At 48.6% G+C, this 26,667-nt stretch overlaps 1 protein-coding gene across 3 annotated transcripts in view; it reads left to right on the top strand.

The window, feature by feature from the left end:
- Scn10a (sodium voltage-gated channel alpha subunit 10) overlaps positions 1-26,667 on the top strand; it is a 105,166-nt gene that overhangs the window by 64,132 nt on the left and 14,367 nt on the right. For 2 of the 3 annotated variants that reach the window (XM_038321782.1, XM_038321780.1), the window contains exons 15-21: positions 9,738-10,097; positions 11,648-12,100; positions 13,665-13,805; positions 15,688-15,811; positions 17,213-17,367; positions 20,068-20,241; positions 26,119-26,241. In XM_038321782.1, coding sequence (XP_038177710.1) covers positions 9,738-10,097; positions 11,648-12,100; positions 13,665-13,805; positions 15,688-15,811; positions 17,213-17,367; positions 20,068-20,241; positions 26,119-26,241 — 1,530 coding nt within the window. The remainder of the gene's footprint in view (positions 1-9,737; positions 10,098-11,647; positions 12,101-13,664; positions 13,806-15,687; positions 15,812-17,212; positions 17,368-20,067; positions 20,242-26,118; positions 26,242-26,667) is intronic. The other variant, XM_038321783.1, reaches the window with a different exon arrangement.

Here is a 26,667-nt window from a genome sequence, read left to right as displayed (position 1 = left end):
GATGTCGCCTTTCTCAACAGAGGGCATCCTCCCCAGTCCCACTGTCTTCAGTCAAGGACTCGCTATCATCGTTGGCTCTGTATTGTGAATGTTGGTCCCATCATTCCATTTCTTATGTGAGGAAACAGAGGTCTAGAGTTAAGTCTTCGAATTCCAGTTTACATTCACCCCTGAGCAGCAGAGACTGCACCATTCAGCTGCTGCCTCGCCCTCTTGCCTCCTTTCCAGGTACAGACGGCAAACAACAGACGTAGCTGTGACTCCTGAAACTCTTGCGCCCCGTGAAAGGGACCTGAGAGGGACCCGTCCTCTCTCTCTGGCTGGGACCTCTGACATCGCTGCCCCCATTCCTTCCCACATAATGGACTGTGTGCCCTAAACCCTCTTAATTCTTCCTGCTTGATTACAGCGATGAGAAGAGTAGCTAATAACTCCCCCTTCCCCCGCCTGGTTTTACTCTAAGAATGTGCTGGCCTCTGGCTTCCAGTTTGCTTTGAGAAGCAGCTATGTCCACAGCTACACAGACACAGAGCTCCTGAGTCTTCTCTTCATCCCGACTGCAATAAAGTCTAGCAGTCAGTGTGGGAAGAAACCGAAACTCTGTGTTATGTAATCTGCGATCTATAAAGACAGCACCCTCTCCATCCAGTTCAGCCTTCCAAGTTGACGATTTTCCCACCATTTTCTCTATACAGACCTTACATATTTTAAAATGGTCTTTGCTAATTTGAGCCAGTATTCTGATAGTTAATATTTTTGCACCCGGAAGTCCCTTTTGTTAATTCTGATGGTTCATCCATGGATTCTTTTAGATTTTTCAACATGATCATATCATGTGCAAACAATACATTTTGTTTTTCTTTTCTAACCCCTGTGCCATTTGATTCTTCTTACTATGTGACCACGCCAGCTAGGACATCTAGTACCCACTGAAAAGAAGTCTTAATAACAAACGACCTTGCTTTCTTGACTGCAGAGACAATACTCCCAATATCTCAACAAGCCTGACACTTCTGCAGCTTTTTCTTTAATGGAAAACCTTTACCAGTTTTCTTTTGTTAAGTAGTTATCATGAATAGATCTTTAATTTTATCAGACCATTGTTCTGTATATAAGACAATCCCATCAACAGTTAATAATGATGCATTGCATATTTCAGAGTGGCCCAGGAGAGGATTCTGAATGTTCTTACCAAGAAGAAATGATAATGATGAAGATGGCATGTATGCTAATTACCCTAATTTGATCTTTACACGTATATACACAAACAGAGACATCACCTCTTGTCCCATATTTCACGTCAACTAAAAAGAAGAAAAACAGAAAAGAGAGAGAGATCAGATTTATTCTACCCCTAAAAGAAAGAGAAAATAACATTGAGATAACCATATAGGGGTCTGGAGAGATGGCCAGTGGTAAAAATCACGTGCTGCTCCTGCAGAGGACCCGTTTGGTTCTCAGCACCCATGCTAAGTGGTTCACAACTTCCTGTAGCTGCAGGGGCTCCTTCGCCTTCTTCTGGCCTCCATTGGTGACTGACTCAGACGCACCTACACACACACACACACACACACACACACAGACACACACAGAGAGAGAGAGAGAGAGAGAGAGAGAGAGAGAGAGAGAAAGAGAGAGAAACACGTTATTTTTTAAAAATTGAGTTTTTGTTGCTGAATCTTTACATTCATAGAGTAAGCCCAATTTGTTGGTGATGCATTTTTAATAAAATGAATAAGTTTAATAAATTTAAATGAACAGGTTCAATTTTCTAGTAATCTGTGAGGCTTTTGCATCCATTTTCATAAATTGGGTTTTTTTAATTTTACAAAATCCTTCCTAGGTTTTGATATCAAGCATATGCTACTCTTTGAGAAAAAAAAACCTGAGAAATATTTCCTTTTTTAATGCAGAATCTTGGTGTGGTTTTGGAATCATTTGCTCCTTAGGAGTTTGGTAGAGTTCTCTAGGGAAGCTGTCTCTGGGATGGGGACTTTCCCTAGTGATTGGATTTTCCTGACGTCTTGAGCTGTCGACGGCTTTATTTCTCAGGCTTGTCTGGTAAATTGTTTTTGCTCTGGAGATGGACTCTTCTTGTCTAGTGTTATTGTCATGGAGTTGAAGGTACTTTCTTATTTGCTAAGGGTCTTTGCCAGCTGCGTTTATGCCGTACCTTTCTTCGCAACGCTGACTCGTGTTTCCCTCCTCGTTTTCCGTTAGTCTCGTTGAGAGCCATCAATTTAATTAGCTTCTTCAAAGAGCCAACTTGTCGCTCGTTGGTCCTCTCTGCATCATTGATGTTTCCCCATTTCAATTAATCTTATCTTAATTACATTCTCCAGCCTTCATAGCTTGTTCTTTCCTAACTTCTTAACATACAGTTTTCGATCTATTTTTCTTATATTTTCATGTAAGACTTCTATTTCCTTCTAAGAACTGCTTCAATCTGTCGATTTTTTCCTTGTTTGATTCTAAATGCTTCCTAATTTCGACTTTGATTTATCCTTGGACTCAAAGGTTAATAGGAAGAGCGGTTCTTCATTTCAGAACGTGGGGGATTCCAGTTGTGTGGCCGGGTTCTAGCTCTGTTGTATTAAAGTCAAAGAATGGATGTTGTTGGTTTTAAGGTTTTACCCCTTATCCATCCCTTCTCTTTGGCTCAGTATGTTGGAAATATTCCTACACATTTAACTAGGACGAGTCTGCTGCCCTCGTGGGCTACAGCGCTGCCTCTGTGCTGCGGGTAGAGAAACTTTATGACAGGAGGCATTTTATACCCTGGCTTATTGTTGTCTACTGCTTGTTATAGCAATTACCGAGAAAGTAGTGCTTAAAATATCTCTGCTGTGATTATGGTGTATCTGTTGCTCGTGTGGTTCTGCCTTGAGTCTGGATTACCGAGTGCACACATATTTTAAGTTTTATAGCTTCCTGGTAATATCAAACTTTTATTATTAAGAATAACCTTCTTTGTGCTATAAAGATTGTTTTTACCTTTTTTTATAAGTCTGTTTTTTCCTTGACAGTAATTACGGAGCCTGCTTTCTTCTGCTTTAGAGTTTGCCCAGCGTCTTTGTATCCATGCTCCTACTTCCACCTTCATGTGCCTCCTGCAGATGCCATACAGTCAGACTTGGGGGTCCTTGCTCAGTTTCGGCCAGCCAGTCTTCATCTTTTAGCCAAAGCACTGAGTGCATCAATCTCAAAGTAAATGAACATCTATCTTTAACTTGATCTCTCTCTCTCCTTTCTTTCAGCTGTCTTCTCTTCCCCTCCCCCACCTCTCTTTGAATTATGTCCCTCCCATTTACTAAATGTCCTGCTTTAATTCTTTGAGTAGTTGGTTTTGAAATTACAGCATCAGTTGTTGGCTTAGTCAAAATTAAAAGTTAGCTAAAATCTTTACTTTCTCCCAAGACAGCCACATTTTGTAACAATTGTTTGTTTCAACTCATTACATAACAAGCATTTTGATTTTATATGTTTTTAATTGGGGGCTGTGCTCAGCAATAAAGTGCTTTTATAGCATCCACAAGGACCTGGATTCTACTCTCAGCTCCAAAAGAAAAATTAGAGAACTCAAAATCTCAGCCACTGAATCCAGCGAAGTTCTGTTTCTCACCCATATTCCAGTCTGATGCGAGTCCCAGGCCCTAGCTGGGCTTCTGCAGACGGAATCTGCAGCCCCTGAAGACAGCCTTGCGGTCCTCATGATTTGCTTCCCGCTTAGGAAGAGCGAGAGGCAGGTTTGTAAGTCCTGAGAGCTCAGAGTTCCTTACCTCAAGGCTCCTGGTTTTCTGTGCGATGCCATTTCCCTAACCACGTAGCTGGCTACAGGGCTGGATTGTGGCACACACCCCCAAGCGCATCCTCTGACGTGACCCTCAGTTCTTTCCTTTCACCCCGGCCTTTCTTTCTCAATAGAAATGATGAGTCACCATTAGTGTGAACTCGACGTGAACGCTTCTTTTTCTCAGAATTGCTAACTCATTTCCAATACCCAAAGACGCGATCTCATTGTTAGTGATGAAAAGCAAGGTGCTTCCCCAAATCTTCTAGGAGCAAAAACGTCTGGATTCTATTTCCTTTCCTTTCTTTTCTTTCTTTCTTTTTTTTTTTTTTTTTTTTTTTTTTTTTTTTTTTTTTTTTTTTTTTTTTGGTTTTTCGAGACAGGGTTTCTCCGTGGCTTTGGAGCCTGTCCTGGAGCTAGCTCTTGTAGACCAGGCTGGTCTCGAACTCACAGAGATGCGCCTGCCTCTGCCTCCCAAGTGCTGGGATTAAAGGCGTGCGCCACCACCGCCCGGCTTTTCCTTTCATTTCTTATACATTAGTAAGATATTCCCGAATCATGAGTCTGTCTTAGAATACCTTGACAACCATAGTCAGCCACAAACTGACACTCAAGGACAAGACCTTTCCTTTGGGTTTGGTTTTTAAGGTACAGGCCTCCAGCTTGCTCTGTAGCTGAAAATGACTCTGAATTCCAATCCTCCATCCTCCACCTCCCAAGCGCTAGGATTATGGGTATGCACCACCACGGTTTATGAAATGCTGGGGATCGAGCCTAGCGTCCTGAGCATGCTAAGCAAGACCTCTCCCCACAGGCCTTCAGTCCCAGCTTCCCAACTCTCGGGTTTCACAAACCCTTGTCTCATGATGGCTCAGGAAACTCACAGTCTACCCTGGAATTATGACAAGCAATGTGCTTGTCACTGAATAACAGAAATAACACTTTCCAAGTCTTTTCTGTCAGTTTTCTGGTTGTTCACAGTATAACCACAAAGCCAGTGGCACACACAGTGTGGTTTTTAAATGGCGCCATCTCTTTTCGATGAGCCAATTTCTATGCTAGTCAGAATAAATACAATTATTTTCAGTAGCAATTCTCAGTCTGTGAAGTGACATAGTGTACTTGTCACTGGCCGGAGAGTTTGCTCCAAGGAGTAACTCAGGTCTCGGGATTATCCCATCTCATGATATCCCCACCTCCGTGGGTGGCTTCCGTGGGGGCTGTGGGAGAGGCAGAGAAAATCAGAGGGTGTTACACTTGGGCCCGGAAGTACTGTGCATTGAACTGCCTCCATCTCCATTCTGAGCATCAACCCAGCATCTCAAACCTGAGTGCTTGCCAGGGGCACTGGAAACTGCCTTCCTTTGAGTCCAAAGGGAAGTGCTTGCCAGGGGCACTGGAAACTGCCTTCCTTTGAGCCCGAAGGGAAGTAAATTGAACCTTCACATTTGTTTAATATTTGGATGAAATGCATACTTTATCTATGGGTTATTGGTATGATTAAGATTCTTACTGTCTGACATTTTCTGCAGTATTTGGTGGGAGGAGAACTTTGAGAGAACTCAATATGCACTATCAGGTACCCCTGTCTTCTGATTTTTTTTTTTTACAACCACAAGACTTGTTTCATCATCAAATGGTGACTTCCTCCATGGAGATCAGATGGACTTTTTACTCTATTCTAGAAAAAAAGCATCTTCATTAAAGAGAAAGATCAGTGCTTGCTTAGCACACATGAAGAGCCGGGTCTGTCCCAGTACCACACAAGACCAGGTGTAGTGGCCCTGTGATCCCAGGGCTGGTGGCGTGGAGATAAGAAAATCAAGAATTCAGACTTCCTTAGTTTGAGACCAGACTGGCTACATGAGATCCAGAGAGGGGGTTGGGGAAGGGGAGAGAAAGAAGAGAGGGGGGAATAATTATGAAAAGAGAGCAAGAGGGAAGAAGGGGGGCAGTTTAAGATAAATTGGCTTCAAGTTAGTTTCTAGCCACATAAATACCATGGCTTCTTTCTAGCCTGTTTCCCTCAAAGTGAAGTTTTTATGTTAATTCTGAGATTAATTAAAGAAGTGGTATATTAATTATAGATGAATATTCAGCACCTGCCAAAAATGATTGTTTATAAATTATTGCATGATCTGTGAAGAATTTCTTTGTCATAATATATATTGGACAAAGACTGTGGAGAATAATTAGCTGGGTGGGGCAAAGGTAATGGCTGTGGGGAGCGTGGACACAGGGTAGTTAGTGCTCATCTCTACTCATTCAGGCATGAGCAGGAGCCAGTGGGCTGCCTGGCCACAGCCCCACAGAGGACACTCCCTACTGTGTGCTGACTGACTGACCACAGCCTTACAGCAGACACTCTCTACTGTGTGCTGACTGACTGACTGACCAGAGCCCCAGCAGCAGACACTCCCTACTGTGTGCTGACTGACTGACCTCAGCCCCAGCACTCCCTACTGTGTGCTGACTGACTGACCAGAGCCCCAGCAGCGGACACTCCCTACTGTGTGCTGACTAACTGATCAGAACCCCAGCAGCGGACACTTCCTACTGTGTGCTGACTCACTGACCAGAGCCCCAGCAGCGGACACTTCTTACTGTGTGCTGACTGACTGACCAGAGCCCCAGCAGCAGACACTCTCTACTGTGTGCTGACTGACCGGCTGAGAATCAGGAACTCCAAGCCCAGATATTTTTGGAACACAGTAGGCAGGTCCTGGTTATTTTTATTGTTTGTTTTGTCTTTATAAAGACAAAAAGTAATAGACGATGACTCAGGCCATGTACTGGGTTGAGGAGTATACACAGTTTGCTTATAGTTTTACAAGAGATTAATGATGGCAATTAACAATCTCACTAAGGAGGTTCTAATATTAATATCTAACCCTCTCACCTTACCTAAGGAAACATGAATTTTCTTAGCCAAGTACAATTAAGGTGTCATTGCCTAACACAGATAGATAGATAGATAGATAGATAGATAGATAGATAGATAGATAGATAGATAGATGATAGATAGATAGATAGATAGATGATAGATAGATGATAGATAGATAGATAGATAGATAGATAGATAGATAGATAGATAGATAGATGATAGATAGATAGATGATAGATAGATGATAGATAGATAGATAGATAGATAGATAGATAGATAGATAGATAGATAGATAGATAGATGATAGATAGATAGATAGATAGATAGATAGATAGATAGATAGATAGATAGTGTGTGTGTGTGTGTGTGTGTGTGTGTGTACATGTCAGTGCAATCTCCTTGGAGTCCAGAAGTGGGCATCATCCTTGGAACTGGAGTTGCAAGCACCTGCAAGCCATTCAGCATGGGTGCTGGGGGCCAAGCCCTGGTCTTCCGCAACCGCTGCTCTCTTAACCGTCATGCCATCTCTCCAGCCTGCCATTTCTCTTTCATTCAGTTATTCTGACTAGGGTGTGATACCTGATATTTTTGCTCAGGTGCCAATAAACACCTCCCCGTGTCCCTCACTGTCCACAAGGCTCCGCAGTGTGGTGGGTGGCTGCTATCCAGTGCCAGGGCCTTATCTCCCCTGTCCATTTCCATTTGTCCAGAACTTACGGAGAATGAAGACTTCTCTTTGGGAAGTCGGCGTTCCCTGTCGCCTCCGCAAAGGGCCCCCTGAATGACTGCTGCTCCATCTTCTCTTGTGTCTATCACTGCTTCTGCCCAGGACTGCTCCTGTAATCTCTGTGTCCACTGGGAGGACAGTCCGTTTCAGAGCAGGCCTACTCCTCCCACAGACAAGCCGGCGGACGCGCGGACAACGCGTCTGCCGTCTCAGGGTTTGTCTTGCTCTTTGGGTGATGAGATGGCCGCCATGCTTTCTGTTCAGCCTCCCATCCTAGCGCCTGGGCCTGAGTGTGTCTCCTTGTAGGTGCTCTGCCCACACACGTTGACTGATTGCTGACAGCGGAGCCTGTGTATTTCTTGCTGGAGAACTAGAGGACCACACGAATGGGTTTTCAAATGTTTGTGCATCTTTGTGCACAGTACTTTTGTTCTGTTGTAGACCTCAGCCTATTTAGATCTATACGTAAGTCTGTATGTGTGTGTGCATGTGTGCATGTGTGTGTGTGTTCATGTCTGTATGTTCCTGTGGGGGCAACTATACATATATGTGTTTGTGAAGGTCAGAGGTCAACATCACGTGTCTGCCTCAATCACTATCCACACTACTGTTCTTTTCTTTTATCAAAAATGAATTTTTTCTCACGTAATGTATCCTGACTACAGTTTTGCCTCTCTGCCCTTCCCAGCTCCTCCCCACCCTCCCTCCCATCCACATCCACTCCCTTTCTGTCTCTCGTTAGAAAACAAACAGGCTTCTAAGGGATAGTAATAATAAAACATAACAAAATAAAATAATAAATAAAACAAAAACTATCACATTGGAGTTGGACAAGATGAACAAACAGAAGGAAAAGAGCCCAAGAGAAGGCACAAGAATCAGAGACCCACTCGTTCTCACACACAGGAATCCCATAAGAACACTAACCTGGAGGCTATAATATACACACAGAGGACCTGGTGCAGCCCCGCGCAGGCCCCTGTAGAGGCCGCCTCATTCTCCGTGAGTTCATCTGAACTTTGATCACGATGAATTAGAGAGCCTTGTTTTCTTGGTGCCCTCCATCTCCTCTGGCTCTTACAGTCTTCCTGCCTCCTCCTACAAAGGGTTCCCTGAGCTCGAGGAGAGGAATTTGATAGAGATTGTGTCCCAAGGTCTTTCACTCTGTGCATAATGTCTGGCTGTGGAGGAAGCTTCTCTCCATATTTGTTCCCATCTGCTGCAGAAAGAAGCTTCTCTGCTGATGGCTGGGCAAGGCACCCATCTATGTGTCTAATGGGTCTACGTTACTCTTTTATCCAACTGAATCTGGAGTTCACCAATTCAGCTAGGCTGGCTGGCCAGCAAACCACAGGGACCCTCCTGTCTTTGTCTCCCCGGTGCTGGGACTGGAGGTGCTCACCACTGCACCCAGCTGGGTTTTTTTGTGGTTTTTTTTTTTTCAGATAGAGTTTCTCATTAGTTATGAAGACTGTCCTGGAGCTCACTCTGTAGACCAGGCTGGCCTTGAACTCAGAGATACGCCTGCCTCTGCCTTCCGAACACTAGGACTAAAGGCGTGCCTTGCTACCGCCCGGCATTGCACCCAGTTTTTATTTGGGTGTTGGATTGAACTGAGTTCTTCACTCTTCTATGGCGAGTCCTTTACCATCGAAGCCGTGACCCCATGCCCTGCCATGAAAAGTTTAAGTCTTCATCCTATCTCAGTCCCTAACTGCTAATTCCATAGGAGAAGGATCCCACCCCCCTTTCTCCACTCACACCACAAACCAGTTCAGGACCATGCCAAGCACGAATGGACTTCAGTACGACAAGGAAGGTGGTTGGCCAGTCCAATGGATGTGTGAATTCTGAATCCATGAAACCATACTTAAGTGTTTCGGAGCCGGTAGGGACAAAAGAGGCTGTCAGCTGTCCCAAGACATAACAGATGGTTAACCAATGTGTGTCTGAGGCAGTGGGCTGTCCCCTAAGTGAGGAGGCAGTGAGGCTGTTCTTACTGTGCATCCCAGGCAGAACTAAATTCAAGTTAGACAGCACACCCGTGTCCAGGAAGAGTCCAGTCTATGGCTACGAGAAAGACTAGAGATGACAGACTGACCTCTCCAATATGAGACCCCTAGACTTGCCAGTCGGGAGTACTGGGGGACAACTGGAGATAATCATAGCTGAGTGACTTATAAAAGGAAAGTCTTTGAAAGCAGCCCCTGGAGAGCTCCCCAAACTTGTACGATGACTTGATGCCTGTCCCACAAGCTTGGTTTACAGTCAGGACTTCAGTTAGAAGGTGCTGTGAAGAGCAACCAGGACCTGAGACAGTGTCTGTTTTTCCACAGCTGCGGGTCTTCAAGCTGGCCAAGTCCTGGCCCACCCTGAACACGCTCATCAAGATCATCGGCAACTCGGTGGGGGCCCTGGGCAACCTGACCTTCATCCTGGCCATCATCGTCTTCATCTTCGCCCTGGTCGGAAAGCAGCTTCTCGGGGAGTACTACGGGTGCCGCAAGGACGGTGTTGCTCTGTGGAAGGATGAGCAGCTCCGCTGGCACATGTGTGACTTCTTCCATTCCTTCCTCGTCATCTTCCGGATCCTGTGTGGAGAGTGGATTGAGAACATGTGGGTCTGCATGCAAGTCAGCGAGAAATCCATCTGCCTCATCCTGTTCTTGACTGTGATGGTGCTGGGCAACCTGGTGGTGAGTAGGGACCCCACAAAGGCTGAATTACAGGCTGGGGAGACACCCCTACACCCTGTCAGGAAAGTGTGTGCTGTATCAGCATGGAGACCTAAGTTCAAGCCCTAGAAACCACATTTTTAAAAAAAGGCCAAGCATGATGGCACACTCTCGGAACCCCAGTGCTGGGGAGGTAGAGATGGGCGGATCCCTGGGACTTGCTGACCAGCCAGCCTCGTCTAGTTAGTGGGTTATTACTTATTTTGTAAGTGGAAGAGTCTGTCACAAAAACAAGGTGTATTCCTTCTAAGCAATGGCCACAGTTGTCCTCAGACATCCATAGGCACACCCTCACACATACAGACGTACGTACACTCTGGAATGACTGGAGGGCCTTCAGACTCATCAGAGTCGTGTAGGACACACACTGGGACATGTGCTTTCAGGGGACAACCTGGCTTTCCAGGAACAAGCCTGTAGACGAGTAGGAAAACCCCCTCCAGCATTTTCTAGCTGAGTGACTCAGGACCGAAGAGTGACTTTCTTAAGCCCTAATTTTCTTTAAACCAAGAAAGCAATGCTTACTCATGGGTGTGCAGGCAGAATTAAATTACAGGGGGTGAAAGATGCAGATTTCCTATGCTGTGTCCAGGAACTCAATGGATGGTGGCTTTTCATTATGGAAGGGAAGTTTTTCCCTGGTCTGCAGGGCTCAAAGGAGTGTAAAGGGCTCTCCGCTTGGATCTGAATGGTCACACCGTTTCTATCTACTCTCAAGTTTTGGAGCCGTCCCTCGGGAGAACCAATTAGTCCCATCACTCCTTCTCCACCCCATCTCCAACCCCTCTACCTGTGAGTGAGTGTCTGTGTGCAGCTTCAGGCTCTGGGAAGGGAGGTGTGGTCTAAGAACTCCTGTCTTCTGCAAAAGGAACCTTGAACTCTAGAAGTCAATCAATTTTGCCTCTGTCTTAAAGGCGTGAGAAAGCTCAGCTGAGAGGATAAACACACATTCACACTTGTCTGTTTCCCACCCTGCTCCCTGGGGACACACATGCCTTCTGCTAGTTCTTAGTGGCAGACCACCTGAGCACCCCACCCTCTGATTGCTCCTTTGCCATCAGCAGCATGACCCCTTACTGTGGCGAGGTATCCTTGTCCTCATAAGGCAGGGTACCCAAGACATCGCCAAACTCTCCTCATGGTGCCCAGGGCATGCATTCTGCCAAGATGTGAGTCTTCCAGGTGAACAGGGACAACCCAGGGTGGAGGAGGCCTGAGTGATCAGCCAGTGAGGTGCTGGAGATCCTCTGTGGTGGCCCATATTGATTGTGACTTGGTAGGAGTCACCTCGGATACACCTCTGGGTGTGCCCGTGCAGGCATTTCTGGAGAAGTTTGACTGAGGAGGGAAGAGCCACCTGAATGCGGTTGATGGTATCTGGGTGACAGTATCTCCCATGCTGGCGAGCAATACTGCATAAATAGGAGTAAGAGCAAGGAACAGCATCCGTCTCTTTCTCAGCTTCCAATGCAAAGTGATGGATGTGCCTCCCCTTCCACACCTTCTCTTAGGTGCTCAACCTTTTCATCGCCTTGCTGCTGAACTCCTTCAGTGCTGACAATCTCACAGCCCCGGAGGATGATGGGGAGGTCAACAACTTACAGGTAGCATTGGCCAGGATTCAGGCATTTGGCCATCAGTCCAGTCAGGCCATTTCCAGTTACTTCAGGAGCCACTGCCGGCTCCGCTGGCCGAAGGTGGAGCCCCAGCTCGGGGTAAAACCCTCCCTCCCCAGCTCCAAAGCTGAGAACCACATTGCTGCTGATGCCGTCAACAATGCAGTGGGGAGCCCAGCAAAGCCAGCTCTCAATGGCCCCAAGGAAGACCACAGGGACTTCATCACCGATGCTAATGTGTGGGTTTCAGTCCCCATTGCTGAGGGAGAATCTGATCTCGAGGAGCTTGAGGAAGACATTGAACAGAATTCTCAGAGCTCTTGGAAGGAAGAGAGCCCCAAAGGACAGGTAAGAGTTCCTCAGTGGACAGACAGCCGCAGGAAGGGTGCAAGGCCTTGGCAGAGAGTGACCCTTGGCAGAAGAGAAATGTTAGTGACTGTTAGTCACTTTTCCCATCACTGTTACAACATATCTGATAGAAGCAGCTTAAAGGGGGAAGAAGAACTCATTTTTGTCGCCTGGCCTGAAGGTCTGCTCCATCATGGTGAGGATGGCATAGTCACATTGGGTCACAGCTGGGGAACAGAGATGAAGGCTGGTGTCTTTCTTTATTCAGCCCAGGACCCCAGTCTGCAGGGATACTTCCCACATTCAGGGTAGGGCTTCCCTCCTGGAAGACACACCTAGAGGTGTGTTTTCATGGTGATTCGAAATCCAGCCAAGTAAACAACGAAGAGAGGCTCTCCAACATCAGGGTGGCAGCGTGCTGAGCTCCTGGCAACCCAGGCTTAGGCAACCCAGCCAAACAGAAACTGAAACCATGCCCTGCGTTCCAGAGGAGGCACTACTTCACCTCAGCAAGACCAAGGAGAAGGCTTCAGCATCCTTAGGGAGACAAATGGGGGCAGGAGCAGCAGGTGAGCCCAGACGGCTCCAAGGCACTTGCCATTCCATGTCTTTCACATATGCTGCCCAGGCTCCAGCAACCTGGGCTCTTCGATGAGCAGCTAAGGGTATGCTGCAGAGCCAGGTGTCATCAGAACACAGGTTCAGTTCAGCTCCTCCTCCTGGCCGTTCTGACACCTTTACAGAGTTCTTCCAGACAAGAGATGTCGGGAGGAAATGTTCAGAACCAAAGGCTTTAAGGCACCCTGACGCCTTCTGATAATGCACGGGTTCCTGGTGCCTTAAGCTGGTACCTCAGTGACCCAGGACATCCATTGTGTTCGACGAGGGGTCCAGGGGTCCCCCGAGCATCCCCAGGGACACACAGTGCTGCTGGCCAGGCCACTAGAGCTATGCCTGGTGTCCACAGCTCTCCCATCACCTTCCTCCCCACAGTTGTCATCTGTACCCAGAAGCTGCTGCTATCAACTATCATTTTCTAGATTCCTTTGTCTGAGTGACAGCCGAGGCCACAGTGTCACCTCCCGGGAGTAAGGGACATGAACTCTCTAATGGTTGTCTGCCACTCAAGTGCATGTTCGGTTAGTTTGGAGTCCTTGGGGTGAGCGTGCTCAGATGACCTTAGTTCGTGACCAGCTTGACTTCTGGCAAGGTACTGAGGGCTGTGGCTGTTATTGTGGAACCAAATTTCCTGCAATGTACTTTAAAAGTATTAATGTATTTAGTGATCAAAAGAACGAAATGAAGTGAATCTCACCTTCTTGATTTTACAGAAGGAACAAAAAAGATCAGAAAAATTAGATATATTTCTTAAGGTCATACAGATGCAGATGGAGCCAGGAGTTATACACACATCCATGCTTACTTCATGCACATGTACACATGCGTGTAAGGTGCTTGTGTGAGGACCTTAGCTCTGGAGGCCTGTCAGCTGCCAGAGCTCTTCAGATTCAGAAATGAGCAATGGAAATTAACTCAGTTACCCAGATGGACCCTCTCTTGCCAGCAGGCACAGCTGCCGGAAGAACAAAGGCACGAAGGCCTTGAAGTGCCTAAGAGCCCGGGCTCTGGGATGTCCTCGGAGGACCTGGCTCCGTACCTGGGTGACAGATGGAAGGGTGACACCACCCCTCAGGTCCCTGCTGAGGTAGGTATGTGCGCTCCCTGGAGAGGCTCGACAGGATGGATACTCTTGGAGGATGGGGGCAGGACCAAAGCTGCCTCCCAACCACAGGGCCTCCTCCTTAACCTATGCCAGCCTCTAGTTAATCACACCGTGATGCTATGCAGCTGAACCTCACCCCCAGCCAGCTATAAGAATGGGATGAGAGAGTGTGGCTTCCCCCAGGGCCAGCTCCTGCCCCCTAAACCTCTGCGTTTTCATCTATAGAACTGCATGGCAGTGCCTATTTGGTAAGGTTATTTGGAAGCTTAAATGAGATACTGCTCATCAAACGTTCAGTTCCTGTCTGAAATGGAGTAAGTGCCCAGAAAATGACAGCCAAGAGAAAGAAAGGAACAAAGGCAGCGAACAAAGAGAGTCAAGTAATCTTTCAGAGACAACAGCTAGAGTCGGGAGGTGTTTCCTGGGCGAGAGAGTCTTCCTGGGGGGCGCTCCCTCTTTCCTTTGTCCGCATCGTTCTCTCTAGCCTGAAACAGTCTGGGGTGGAGGGAGGCTGTCTCCAGGTGCGTGGTGAGCTGACAGCCTCACAGAAACCAAGCAGGGAGGACACTCAGCTGTGGGATGCGGGAGGAGGCAAAAATAAACCATGGAGTCACCTACAAACCCTGAGGGAAAGGCTTGTGGAGAGAGCTACCTGTGAAGAGGCGGTGTCTCGGGCAAGGAAGATGGTTTAGCTGGTACCGCACTTGGTGTGCATGCAGAGAACCTGACTCTGTATCCGCAGCCCCCGTGTAAAGAGCTGGGAACTCTAGTCCACTCCTATAATGTCAGTGTTGCGGAGTGGGAGGGGCAGACAGGAGGATCCCTGGTGCTTGGTGGTCCTCCACGTTCAGTGGGAGATCCTGCCTAGAAGGAAAGAGGGAGCAGCTGAGGAAGATGGCTGACTTTAGCCTCGGGCTTTCCCCCAAGCACGCATGTCAGTGCTCACGCACCTCCACACAGGGTCACACGCGCACACACAAGCACCAGATCGTTGGTGTTTTCACTGCCACTGTAAGGAACTCAAGACTTTAACTTCACACCTTGCCCCCAAGTGCAGCTGTGTGACAGACACTGGATCGGGCCAAGATAAGGCAAACACAATCCACCCCCCCCCCCACACACACACACACGCACACTTATCGAGCCGTTCGGCTGAGGAATGTCATCACCTGGCTTTGAGCCCAGGCAAGGCTGACCGCAGCAGACTAAGATAAGAAGGGCATGGGCTGCGATGGGGTTTGGGGGCCTGGACACAAGCCGTTTAGTCCCGAGTGGCTGAGGGGTGTCACATTCTGCCTGTGGGTATCATGCCCCTTCTGAATTGATCTGTGGACCACCTGGCTAGCTTTCCCTACTCTGCGCTTTCGCACATAACTTCTGGGTACAGGTTTTAATTCTGTTTGTTTTCTTGGCCATAACCCTGGCCAGGCAGGGAGGGGCCTGTCCGTGACAGATGGGGACCCACCCTACCATTTGGCTCCATTAGCCAAGTGATCAGGTTCACTAACATGAGAGCCGCTCCGGCTCCTAATTGAATTCGTCTGGAGACATTACGGGCCAGTGCCGCTGGGAGGACAGCAGGGCCCCACAACACAACTCCCCGATTAAATATTCAAGTGCATTGAAAGCTGAGCATCTTTATGGGTGTAATTACAGTGTCTCGGGCCATTGCCAGCTCTCCATCAGGCCCAGCTAAGCCACAGGGCTCCGCAGGGAGCATCCATGTCCCGGCTTTAGCTGCTGAGTCCCAAGCCAAGACAGTTGACAGCAGAGCCTGGGCCCTGTGGGGGCTAACCTTGCCAGGGACAGGTGTCCCGGGTCCCTCAAAGAGCCACCTTCACTGCCCCAAGCCTCTGCCCCGCAGGGAGAGGATGACACAAGCTCTTCTGAGGGCAGCACAGTGGACTGCCCGGACCCAGAGGAAATCCTCAGGAAGATCCCCGAGCTGGCAGACGAGCTGGATCAGCCAGATGACTGCTTCACAGAAGGTATAAGGAGCATGGACCTCTTCCTCACGCTTACGTTGATCCGGTTTAGAGTCCCACCCCGGCTCTCACCTAGGCGCCTGTGTGAGCAGAACCATGACCTGGCATCCAGGAGAGCCAAACAGGCTCGCTCCAGGCAGTAGGTACCTGTGCCAGACACAGGTGCTGTCTGCCGCAAAGACAGACTCCGTGTACCTTGTGAGATCATAACCAGCCCTCTTGAGTTTGAAAGGGTACCACTCTAATCTGGTTGGAGATGTGAAGAACCACAGGAGGGAGGTACATCTTTGGTGTCATTCTGAAAAGTGGGGCCTGTGCTGATTCACTTCCCTCCCCCTTGGCATTTACAAAAGTGAGGCACACTACAGTCTCCATAGACACTCGCATGATGGATGAATACACAAATACTTCCTGCCACGAAGGTATTTGTGGCCTCAGTAACTTTAAATAAGTAGGAAGTATGGGGAACCACGTTTCGTTGAGTCCCTGCTTCCATTTGAACTCTGTTAAGCTGGACCCAGACCCTGCCCCAGACATGTGGCTCTCCAGGTCCAGCATGGGTAAGGCTGTAGCCTCCCAGGACTATCAGATTCAGGACTCACTGTCTGTCAATCTTCGAAGGGATGTGTGGGCACGAGGATGGGGACCACCAGGTTCATTTATAGTAAGGAAGAAGCCTGGGGAAGGCATCTGAATGACAAGGCCAGCATGAGAGGAGCACCTAATGAGCTGGATTGAAAGGGGAGCTGGGAGGGACCACTTCCCTCAAACTCCAGGAAAGGAGTCTTCCCCGATGGAGCGTAAGAGGCTTTCCCAGCATGCCAGAACGCAGGTCGTCCTGCTGGACTATCCCTCACAATATAGTCCAGTTCCCCCTCCTGTACTATGATCACACACCATGATTAAAAGCAACTGAGGATAGCCGGGCGGTGGTGGAGCACGCCTTTAATCCCAGCACTCGGGAGGCAGAGGCAGGCGGATCTCTGTGAGTTCGAGGCCAGCCTGGTCTACAAGAGCTAGTTCCAGGCCAGGCTCTAAAAAAGCTGCAGAGAAACCCTGTCTCAGAAAACCAAAAAAAAATAAAAATAAAAAAATAAAAGCAACTGAGGGAAGGAAAGGATTTATTTGGCTTCTAAGTCACTGTCACCCTTGAGAGAAGTCAGAGCAGGGAACTCAAGCAAGAACGTGAAGCATGCTGTGTGTGCTTGCTCACAAGTTCACGCTTAGCTAGCTTTCTTACGGAGTCTGGGACCATCTGCCTAGGGAATGGTGCTGCCCACAGTGGGCGGAGCCCTGCAATATCAATCAGCAGTCATGACAATACAGACATACCCATAGGGCGACTGATGTGTCAAATTGACAGTTCGAGCTAACTAGGACCCTGTCCACCACCTCTCCCTCCAGGCTGCACTCGCCACTGCCCCTGCTGCAAAGTGAATACCAGTAAGTTTCCATGGGCCACAGGCTGGCAGTTGCGGAAAACCTGCTACCGCATCGTGGAGCACAGCTGGTTCGAGAGTTTCATCATCTTCATGATCCTGCTCAGCAGTGGAGCACTGGTAAGGGAAACCGGGGTACTGGGCTCAATGGCCTCCAACTCGGCTAGGCTTCCATCTAAAGGCCTTGGAGCTGACTTGGTGGGGCTGCCCCCAAGACTTGAGCTGTAAATCCCTGGCTATAGATGGCCGGAAAGCTTTTGCCCAGTACACCACATGGGAGGTATTCGGTACGCCCCTCCCATGGCATTCTAAACCTAGATACAAGCTTTTCCAGCAATGACTGCGTGCCTCCCGCTTTATGGATGGAAAACTACGACTCAGTTGGTGGAGGACTCTCCCATTGTCACCAACTAGGCAGCAGCAAAACCCAACTTTGCCCATAAAGGATCCCCAAACCCTTAGCTTTCTACCCCCTGGTCTTCCTAACACTGGCTTTTTGGAAGACCGAGTTCATCTTCCCCTTCTTAGCAAACCATGTGCCTGCTGATTCTTCGGTCTCACGGTCTTTTCAGGCATCGTTTTCTCTAGTCTAGTCATCTGGAGGGTGTGTGGAAACACGGGTCCAGTTGGAGGCGAGATGACAGAACCTGAGAGCTTGCATTTCCGACAAGCTGCAGACTGAGACGGACACGGGCAGCTGAGAGCCATTGAACAGCAGAGTCTTAGGGAGTAGAAACTTGTGGAATTCTGCAATACTCCAGAGGCTTCTGGCCAAATGCTGGACCCTGAAGAACAGGGAAAGGTTCTCTCCCCATGGACTTGGGCTCACTGCGGTGCTGAGTGCCCATCCTAATTAAGCCAAGTAGACACAGGCATTGGAAGGGACTTACTGTCCCCATTTAGCCAATACTTTCACACACGAAAATGCTGGTGTCAGAGACTCAGCTGGGGTCCAAGCTAATCTGCCTTCCTCAGCACTCACAGCTCCTGTCTCCCCATGGGCCCGCCCCCAAAGGTGCCCTTCTTTGTTCTGTGTACCCTGCTGCTGCTCCCTTCTCTCTCCTCCTCTCTCTCTACAGTTTAGTGCCAACCTCCCCATTCCCAGGGGGCACTCAAATCCTGAAGCAGCTGTTCTGCCCCAGCTCCACCCCCAGCAGCTTCCCTTCGCTCCCTATCTCCTTTCCTATGGGACCAAACAGACACCAAATTTAGTCTTCTTTATGCTTTTGCTTTGAGTGCTTAAAAAAAGGTAACATGGATTTTCATCTGACAAAGTGAAGTGAGAAAAAGGAACTTGGAAATTATAGAAAAAGATAAAGGAAAAAAATCTACCATTTTCCTGTCACTCAAAGAGAAACTCACTTTGAAAACACTTTGGTGTGGCTCTTCCCAGCTTTCTCATACACAGAATATATAAATATTCTAAAAAATAAATGTATGTATGTGTTCTATGGTTTCTCAAGAAATTTCCTCGGGAAATATGCTCATACAAACTCATTTAACAGCCACAACATACGTCATTATAGGAATGTGCCCCTCATTTACTCAGTCGGTGCCTACATTCACACCTCACATGGACCACACATCTTCCCTGTTGGAAATTTTAAATGAAAATCAGAAATAATGAATGACTGTCAGAAATACTGAGTGGTTTCAGAGCTGTGGAATAGTCAGCGGAGACACTGAATGGCTTTCAGAGTTATTGAATGGAGATTCTGAATGACTTTTACAGATGTTGAATGATAAACAGAGCTTTTGATGGTTGGAGATTTTGAATGACTATTACAGATGTTGAATGATGATCAGAGGTATTTAATGATTGCCAAGAATATTGAACACTAGACAGAGCTATTGAGTAACAGTTGGAGACACCGACTATTGGTGATTTTTGAATGCCTACCTGGCTTAGGTTTGGTCTGAGATCCAGAGGTTGGAGCCATGTCTCTTGATCTAGCAGTTTATTGGGGCATGCTTGTGGATGAAACAGAGGAGTGCAGCAGGGAAAAGCCGCGAGAGATGATGTCCAGCCTCAGCTGATTGCACAGGAGCCCTGACCACCAGGGGCACCATAGAGTTGCCCCACACGGAGGCAAACCGGGGACCAATGCCAATGGCTAGTACTGTCCCAGAGGTGGGGATCTAACCTAGGAAGCACTTCCCAAAGTGGACTCAGTTTGATCCAAGCCATAAAACTGCTACCAGCAGCTGGGTGTTGACACCTCATGCAGAGAGTCATGTGAACACTGACAGCACCCAGCGTCTTTAGCGCATCCTTAAAGCTAGATTGACTCGCTACTCGACAGCCTCTTGGCTCCCAAATATGGGCCCTTTTCTCACTCCTATCAGTCATTCCTGAAAGCGAACCCCCAGCAGACACACCAACACTGGGTCCTTTATCTCTGGTGGAAGAAAAATTTGGCGCCTCTTCTTAATTTGAATTTCCTTGATTACCTGTAGGAGAGAGCACTCATTTTCAGAAGTTTCTTGGTGATTCTTTCCTTTCCTGTGGACTGCCTGTGATCATCCTTCTGTGCAAATATCCCTTTGGTTTGCTTCCAAAATCCAACCCAGGGTTCCTTTTCTCAGTTCTACCCAACAGCCCTGCAGGTATCAGGACTGCATATCCCTGTGTGCTGTGACATGTTAGTTCCTATCCCACAGTGCATCCTCCACGGTCCACTTAATCCTCAGAGCAAAGAAAGGAAACTTGGCCACAAGGACTACTAAGGCTATTCCCCGGAGGCCGAGGGTAGGGCTGGCTGGTCCTTGCGGTGCGTCAGGACCCCAGTGCTATGGGCCATTCTTCTCTCTTCCCTGCAGGCCTTTGAGGATAACTACCTGGAACAAAAGCCCCGAGTGAAGGCTATGCTGGAGTACACCGACAGAGTGTTCACCTTCATCTTTGTGTTTGAGATGCTGCTCAAGTGGGTAGCTTATGGCTTCAAAAGATATTTCACCAATGCCTGGTGCTGGCTGGACTTCCTCATTGTGAATGTGAGTGGCTCTAGGCACTCCCTGGGGGTAGAGCTGGGGATCTCACCGTGTATGGTTCTGAGGCTAGGACAGGTGCTCTATGTACACTGTGGGATGGGTGCTGCAGCTAGTACAGATATGGCTTTATGTACACCGTGGGGTGGAGCTGGAGATCTCACCATGGACGGGTGCTGCAGCTAGTACAGATATGATTCTGTGTACACCATGGGGTGGAGTGGAGATCTCGCCATGGATGGGTGTTGCAGCTAGTACAGATGTGGCTCTGACAATGGTCTCTATGGGGCTGCTTTGAGCACTGAGTTAGAAGTCAGGATAACTTTGCATGTCAGTGAATGGTGAGCCCCAGCCGGGAAGCTCACAGTTTGTACACAGTTGTGACCTCTGGTGAAGCTGCAGGCCTGCAGACTCTGTCAGGTTAACTGCTGCAGCTTTCTGCCTTCATGTCCAAAGCAAGATGGCACAGGCACCCAGGCTGCCCTGTACTCTCACTCCTTGTGGGGGCTCTGGACCTCAGGGCCCTGTGGTCTGCAAAAAGAAGCTGCCTGCTAACTTCATGGTCTCCAGTCCCGGCTGTGCTGTAGATACCATGGAGCTTAAAAAAACACCCTGGACAAGCAGGACACTGGAAAGGTCTGGTCTTTCTGGTCTGAGGCAAGCTCTCAGCAGTAATCTGTAGATGTTTCCAGTCATTTCCCAGGTGCAGCTGCAGTTGTGAACCTCTGTGCCAAGAGCACCGGCTCCTCTCTGTGATACCAAAAGCAGCGGCAGGGCCTGCTGCAGCTCATACATGGGGACTCTACTAAGCTCCCTGCTGAGCCCTGCATCAGCAGATCGGCCATGTGCCCCACACACATTCCGCCATCACTCCCACGTCTTAACTACTCCACTGCTCTGCCCCCTTCAAAAACATCTCTTTGGAGTGTTTGCTGGCTCGCTGATGTCTAATGAGAGTTTTGTGAGCAGGGTGAGCCAGAGTTGTTTATCTCTGTCTCCCTCAACCAGCAGCCACCTGCACCAGGGTCATGCACACCAGAGATGTCAGGAAAAACGTCTGTGTCTGGTATGTGCCTCCTGAAGCTAGCTGGGGTCCAGTACAGAATATTCTGTCTAGCCGAAATTGGCAATACCTCCACAACAGGCCCGCATGTAACTCCCTGCTTTCCTGATGCCAGTGTGCCAGTGGTATCAGGTCACTGTGCCATAGGGCCTCTGAGAAGCCTGGAATCCGAGTCCCAAGTGACAGTTCTCTACATGTGAAGTAATTATTCAGAAATAAGAAGAAAATATTTTCCTCTGCCTCGCACTCTGCCAAGAGCTCTTGCTTGTGTAGACTTCCTTGTTTTCCAGCCCTGATCTCCTTAAGAAGTCTCTTCTTAGGCTGGGTGTGGTGGTGCACGCCTTCAATCCCAGCACTCAGGAGGCAGAGGCGGTGGAGCTATGTGGGTTCTAGGCCAGCCTGGTCTGCAGGGTGAGCTCCAGGACAGCCAAAGCTACACAGAGAAACCCTGTCCCAAAAAGAAGAAAAGGGAGGAGGAGGAGACTCTTCTTTATTGTGACTGTCTGTCCTTCCTTCCATGCATCCATCTTCCCATCTATTCCACTATTTACTTCTTCTTCCTTCCTCCCTTCCTCCCTCCCTTCCTTCCTCCCGAGAGTCCATCTCTCTGCCCTTTTCCTTCCGGCTATCCCTTTCCTCTCATCTCCTCTTCCCTTCACCCTTGCCTTCCTCTGTCCACTCACCAATTGGTGTTTAACCCTTGTATCTCTCTTCTGATTCATCCTTCTAAACAAATAGCCAGGCACTTACCCTTCTGTCCAACCACTCATTCAGCATCTCTCCAGGCATGCGTCCTTTTATCCATGTGGTCTACCATCTTTTCCAGACTTCCTTTGCCAACCTCTGATTGCCAGCTTTAGATGTCCCCCAGGGCCACCTGGGAAGTGTCTACAGCTAGCTGGCCTGTAGGTGTGTCCGTGGACACGGCCTTGATTGCGAGCTGGGGTTGGAAGGTCCACCCTGAATGTCTGCTGCCCTCTTCTGTGGGCTGATCCCTGAGCTGTACGATGGGGAAGACGGATGGGCAGAAGCAAGCGAGAAGACAAGCAGCGAGCCCTTCATTGTCCTCTGCTCTGCTTGTGATGGGATGTGATGGCTGCTTGAGTTCTGCCTTGAGTTCCTCAATGATGGGCTGTGGCTTGGGACATAAGCCAAGCAAACCCTTCTTCACCTTGGTTGATTTTTGCTGGGATGCTTCATCTCAGCCACAGAAAAGAAAGCAGAGCATGATCTATCCGTGTCCCCGCCCCCACCATGTTCCCCCTACCGCCCATTCATCTCCTTCACTTCCAGCTTGTCCACCTAACCGAACTTTCAGCCATCCACTAATCTCTTCCACTCATCTATTCAGCCCAGCTCTCCATTTATCATCTATCTGTCGATCATTGCACTTAGCCATTTGCTCTTCCATCCGTCCATCCCTTCATCCATACCTTTTCCTTTCTCTGATTTCTTTCTCTGACCCTTGCACTCAACCGTCTATCCTACCAATCTTTGCGGCCTTTGATCCTTTCTTCCTCCAATCTTTTCATCCATCCCAACATGATTCTTCCTTTTCTTGCATCTATCAAATATTCATTTGCAAAATCTTTTAAATGCAAAATTGCTACATGGAATGCTCTGGGAAACATGGAAGTAAGAAATAGACAGTCGGCCAGGCACAGTGTTATATGCCTAGGATCCCAGCACCGGAGAGGCTGGCAGAGGAATACTGGGAGTCTAAGGCCAGCCTGGGCTACATAGTAAGACCTGTCCCCAAAAAAAGAAAAGCAGATAGATGGATGGGAAGGGGAGGAAGGAGTGATTTGGAGGAGAAAGAAATGAAGGGAAGGAGGGTATGGAGATAGGGAGGGAAGTGGAAGATGGATAGGAAAAGAGGGGAGGAGGAGGAAGAGAGGAGGGGAGGGGGAAGGAAGAGTAAAGAAAGTAAGGGAGGGGCGGGAGGAGAGAGAGAACTCCTCTAGAGTTTACACTTTAATCTCCCTACAGACAGGACATATGCAGAGAAGTAAATGTATTCAAAGGGTGGGGAATGGTGGACACTGCAGAGGACAGTCACCACTGACACAGAAGCATGAGCCTTCTTCCCCTCGGTGAGCAGAGTGTCTCGGAAAGCTCACTGTAGGAACACAGAAGCGAGAGCAGAGAGGTGCCCGCGGAGGGCCAATCCTAGTTGAAAGCATGACCCGCGGCCACAGGTTCGACACGGAGAACCATTTGACCTGAGCGGGATGTGGCTAGAAAGACAGGCTGTGGTCACATGACCCGGACTGCTGAGGTCCCAGAGAAGAGTGGAAGTGGGAGGGAACCAGGGTCATAGCCGGAATTACGGTTGAGTGTGGAGGAGACGGACACAGTATTAGCCCTGACGGTAAGCTGTGGAGCCCGTGTTCTGAGCCATACAAGAGGAGGACTTGGCCAGGGTTGTCTGCTCCGTCTCTACAGTTTGAACAAGAAACAGCTTTTCCTGAAGGATGTGCAAAAGACTGACATAAAACTGGCCCTGAACCATGCTGTCCTCAGCCAGGCAGACAGCTGGGTGCCTGATGGTGTCTGGAGCCTTGTGTTAATGCAAGAAGGAAGTCCTTTCTACTCTGTTTGTTGTGGTCGCTGTTGGCTTGGTGGAATAGGCCACCCATTCAGAGAATGGGTATTGTTTCAGACACAGGGACCTATGTGTCAACTCCTTGCTTTCTAGAGTCCTGGTACAGGCGCCAGAGTAAGTAATCTAAGCCCTAATTCAGCACCATCCAGGATATTGTGGGTCTGGCTCACAGTCCCATAAAGCTAAGCTTGTCCCCAGAATGTTTCCCCCTAGTATCTTGAGAGATCCTGCAAGAAGTGGCTGTTTTTCATGACAGCCTGTGTCCTTTGATGTCCTTGGGATACCACCTGAAGAGAACCGGCAAACCAACAGGGACTCACTGCTCAGCTTAACCCCAGATGTCTCTTGAAGCTAGAGCTCAGACTTCTGCCCAGCTACAAGAACTAGCTGACTTGGGGCCGAACCCCCTCCTTTCCATTTGAATCTTGCATTTTACAAAGGGCATAGGTGTCTTAATCCAGCGGGCCACAAAGCCAGGGCTCAAGTGGGACCTAAATAGATACACACAAGCAGGATTCTTCCCAACCCAATTTTCTAAGCAGATACAATCAAGGCTAATTTTAGATCCGCAAAATAAGCATATTAGTTACCTTTCTGCTGCTGTGAAGAAAGGGTTTGTTTTGGTTTATGGTTCCAGAGGGAAAGAATCCGTCACTGCAGGGAAATGTGACAACAGGCAGAGAAAGCAGGGCAGCAGGAGCAGGGAGCTGGATGGTCACACCCTCACCCTCACACAAGAAGCAGAGAGAGAGAGAGAGAGAGAGAGAGAGAGAGAGAGAGAGAGAGGTGGGAGAAGAAGTAGGACAAGGCTATAAGCCTTCAAAGCCAGCCCCAGTGACCCCAGCAATGCAGTTCCTCCAACAAGGCTCCGCCTCTTAAAAGGTCCATCACCTGCTCAAACAGCACCACCAGTTAGAGACCGAGTGTTTAAACACATGAACCTGTGGGGGACATTTCTCATTTAAACCACCACAATCAGCTTTAATCATAGGTCCAATAAAGGGGCATCAGCTCCCCAAATCTCTGAAAGTCAATCAAAATATCAAGGTTCTTGGGGCCCAGCTAGCACTGTTGGAGGAAAAAAGAAGTTTGACCACATGTTTCTGGGGATAGCAATGAGCGAGAATATGCTTTCTTGCTGTGGTGGTTTGAAAGAAAATGGTCCCCATAGGGAGTGGCACTAGTAGGAGGTGTGGCTTTGTTGGAGTAGGTGTGGCCTTGTTGGAGGAAGTGAGCCACTGTGGGCATAGGCTTCGAGGTCTCCTATGCTCACGCTATGCCCAGCCTCACAGTTCACTTCCTGTTGCCTGTGGATCAAGATGTAGGATTCGCAACTCCTTATCACCATGTCTTTAGGCATGCTGCCATATTTCCCACCATGATGATAATGGACTGAACCTCTGAAGCTGTAAGCCAGCCCCAGTTAAATGTTTTCCTTTCTAAGAGTTGCTGCGGCCATGGTGTCTCTTCACAGCCATAGAAACCCTAACTAAGACACTTACCCAGAAGTCCATGGGAGTAAAGAGTCCACCATGGAAGATGGGGAGGAGAGAACATAAGATCCAGAGGAAGGGATAGAATGTTGTGCAGTGCTGTCTTTGGGGCGTTTCATGGGCATTGCACTCTTGAGCTCAGAGCAGCTATCACCTGCACAAGACTGGGCCCATCAACATTCTGTCATGATTGAGGAGGGGCTCGCGAGGACCCCCCATCCCCAAGGATCTATAGATAACTCATGATTGCTAGAGGAAGGAGAGACATTTTCTTAGTGGTGTAGCCACTAGTTAGATGCTCTTGCTCTTGTAGGCAACCCAATGAAACTCAGTGAGACAGACAGACAGACAGACAGACAGACACACACACACACACACACACACACACACACACACACACACAGAGCATGAAAGTAAAAAGGATCCTAATTGGAAGAGAAGGGGTTCAGGGGAGGATGGGGTGACAGTAGAAAATCACGGGAGGTGAATGTGACCAAACCATATTATTATGTATACTTATTAAAACATAATGAAACCATTGTGTATAATTAGTATATACTAATAAACCTTTTAATTCGGTAAAAGCAAAGAACTTTCTAGAACTTCGCCCAGGCTAGACAGACAGAGCAGGGCCTGGGAGGCAGGGAACAGAGGTGCTTTCTCTTTCCAGCGGCTGACATTCTAGACCCCCAGGATAATGCTTTGCTCTCTGCCTGTACCAGATCTCCCTGACAAGCCTCATAGCCAAGATCCTTGAATATTCGGATGTGGCGTCCATCAAAGCCCTTCGGACTCTCCGCGCTCTACGGCCACTGCGGGCTCTGTCTCGATTCGAAGGCATGAGGGTAAGACTCATTTCTGAACTTTCTTCCCACGGCGTTTGGCAAACCTTCCCCTGCTTCCCCCACCCCCGTGCCCTCCATACCACTGACCCAAGTGGCAGTCCACACTTCCAGGTATCAGATCTGTGTTGTCTCTTCCTGATCCGATCTCGGTGACACTGCGCAGGCTGACTCTTGTCTCCCTTAGGTCAGACTGTAATAACCTCTTTTCTCATCACCCACAAGTACCACCAGCCCCAGGCCTCAGACCTCACTCCCTTGGAGACGTGGTCCTGGCTATTCCTTGCCTTCTGGTCTTAGAGCACCCGCTGTCCCGTTTCCTGTGACAAGTGAATCTCTTCCCTGACATTCTGAATAAATGCAAAGATAACCTTGGCTCAGCACCACAGCCAGCATCTCTCTGGATAGTCTTTACATCCTATGGCTTGT

This window comes from Arvicola amphibius, chromosome 3 (genome assembly GCF_903992535.2).
Source record: "Arvicola amphibius chromosome 3, mArvAmp1.2, whole genome shotgun sequence".
Lineage (NCBI taxonomy): Eukaryota > Metazoa > Chordata > Mammalia > Rodentia > Cricetidae > Arvicola > Arvicola amphibius.
This window is presented reverse-complemented; position numbering and strand designations above follow the sequence as displayed.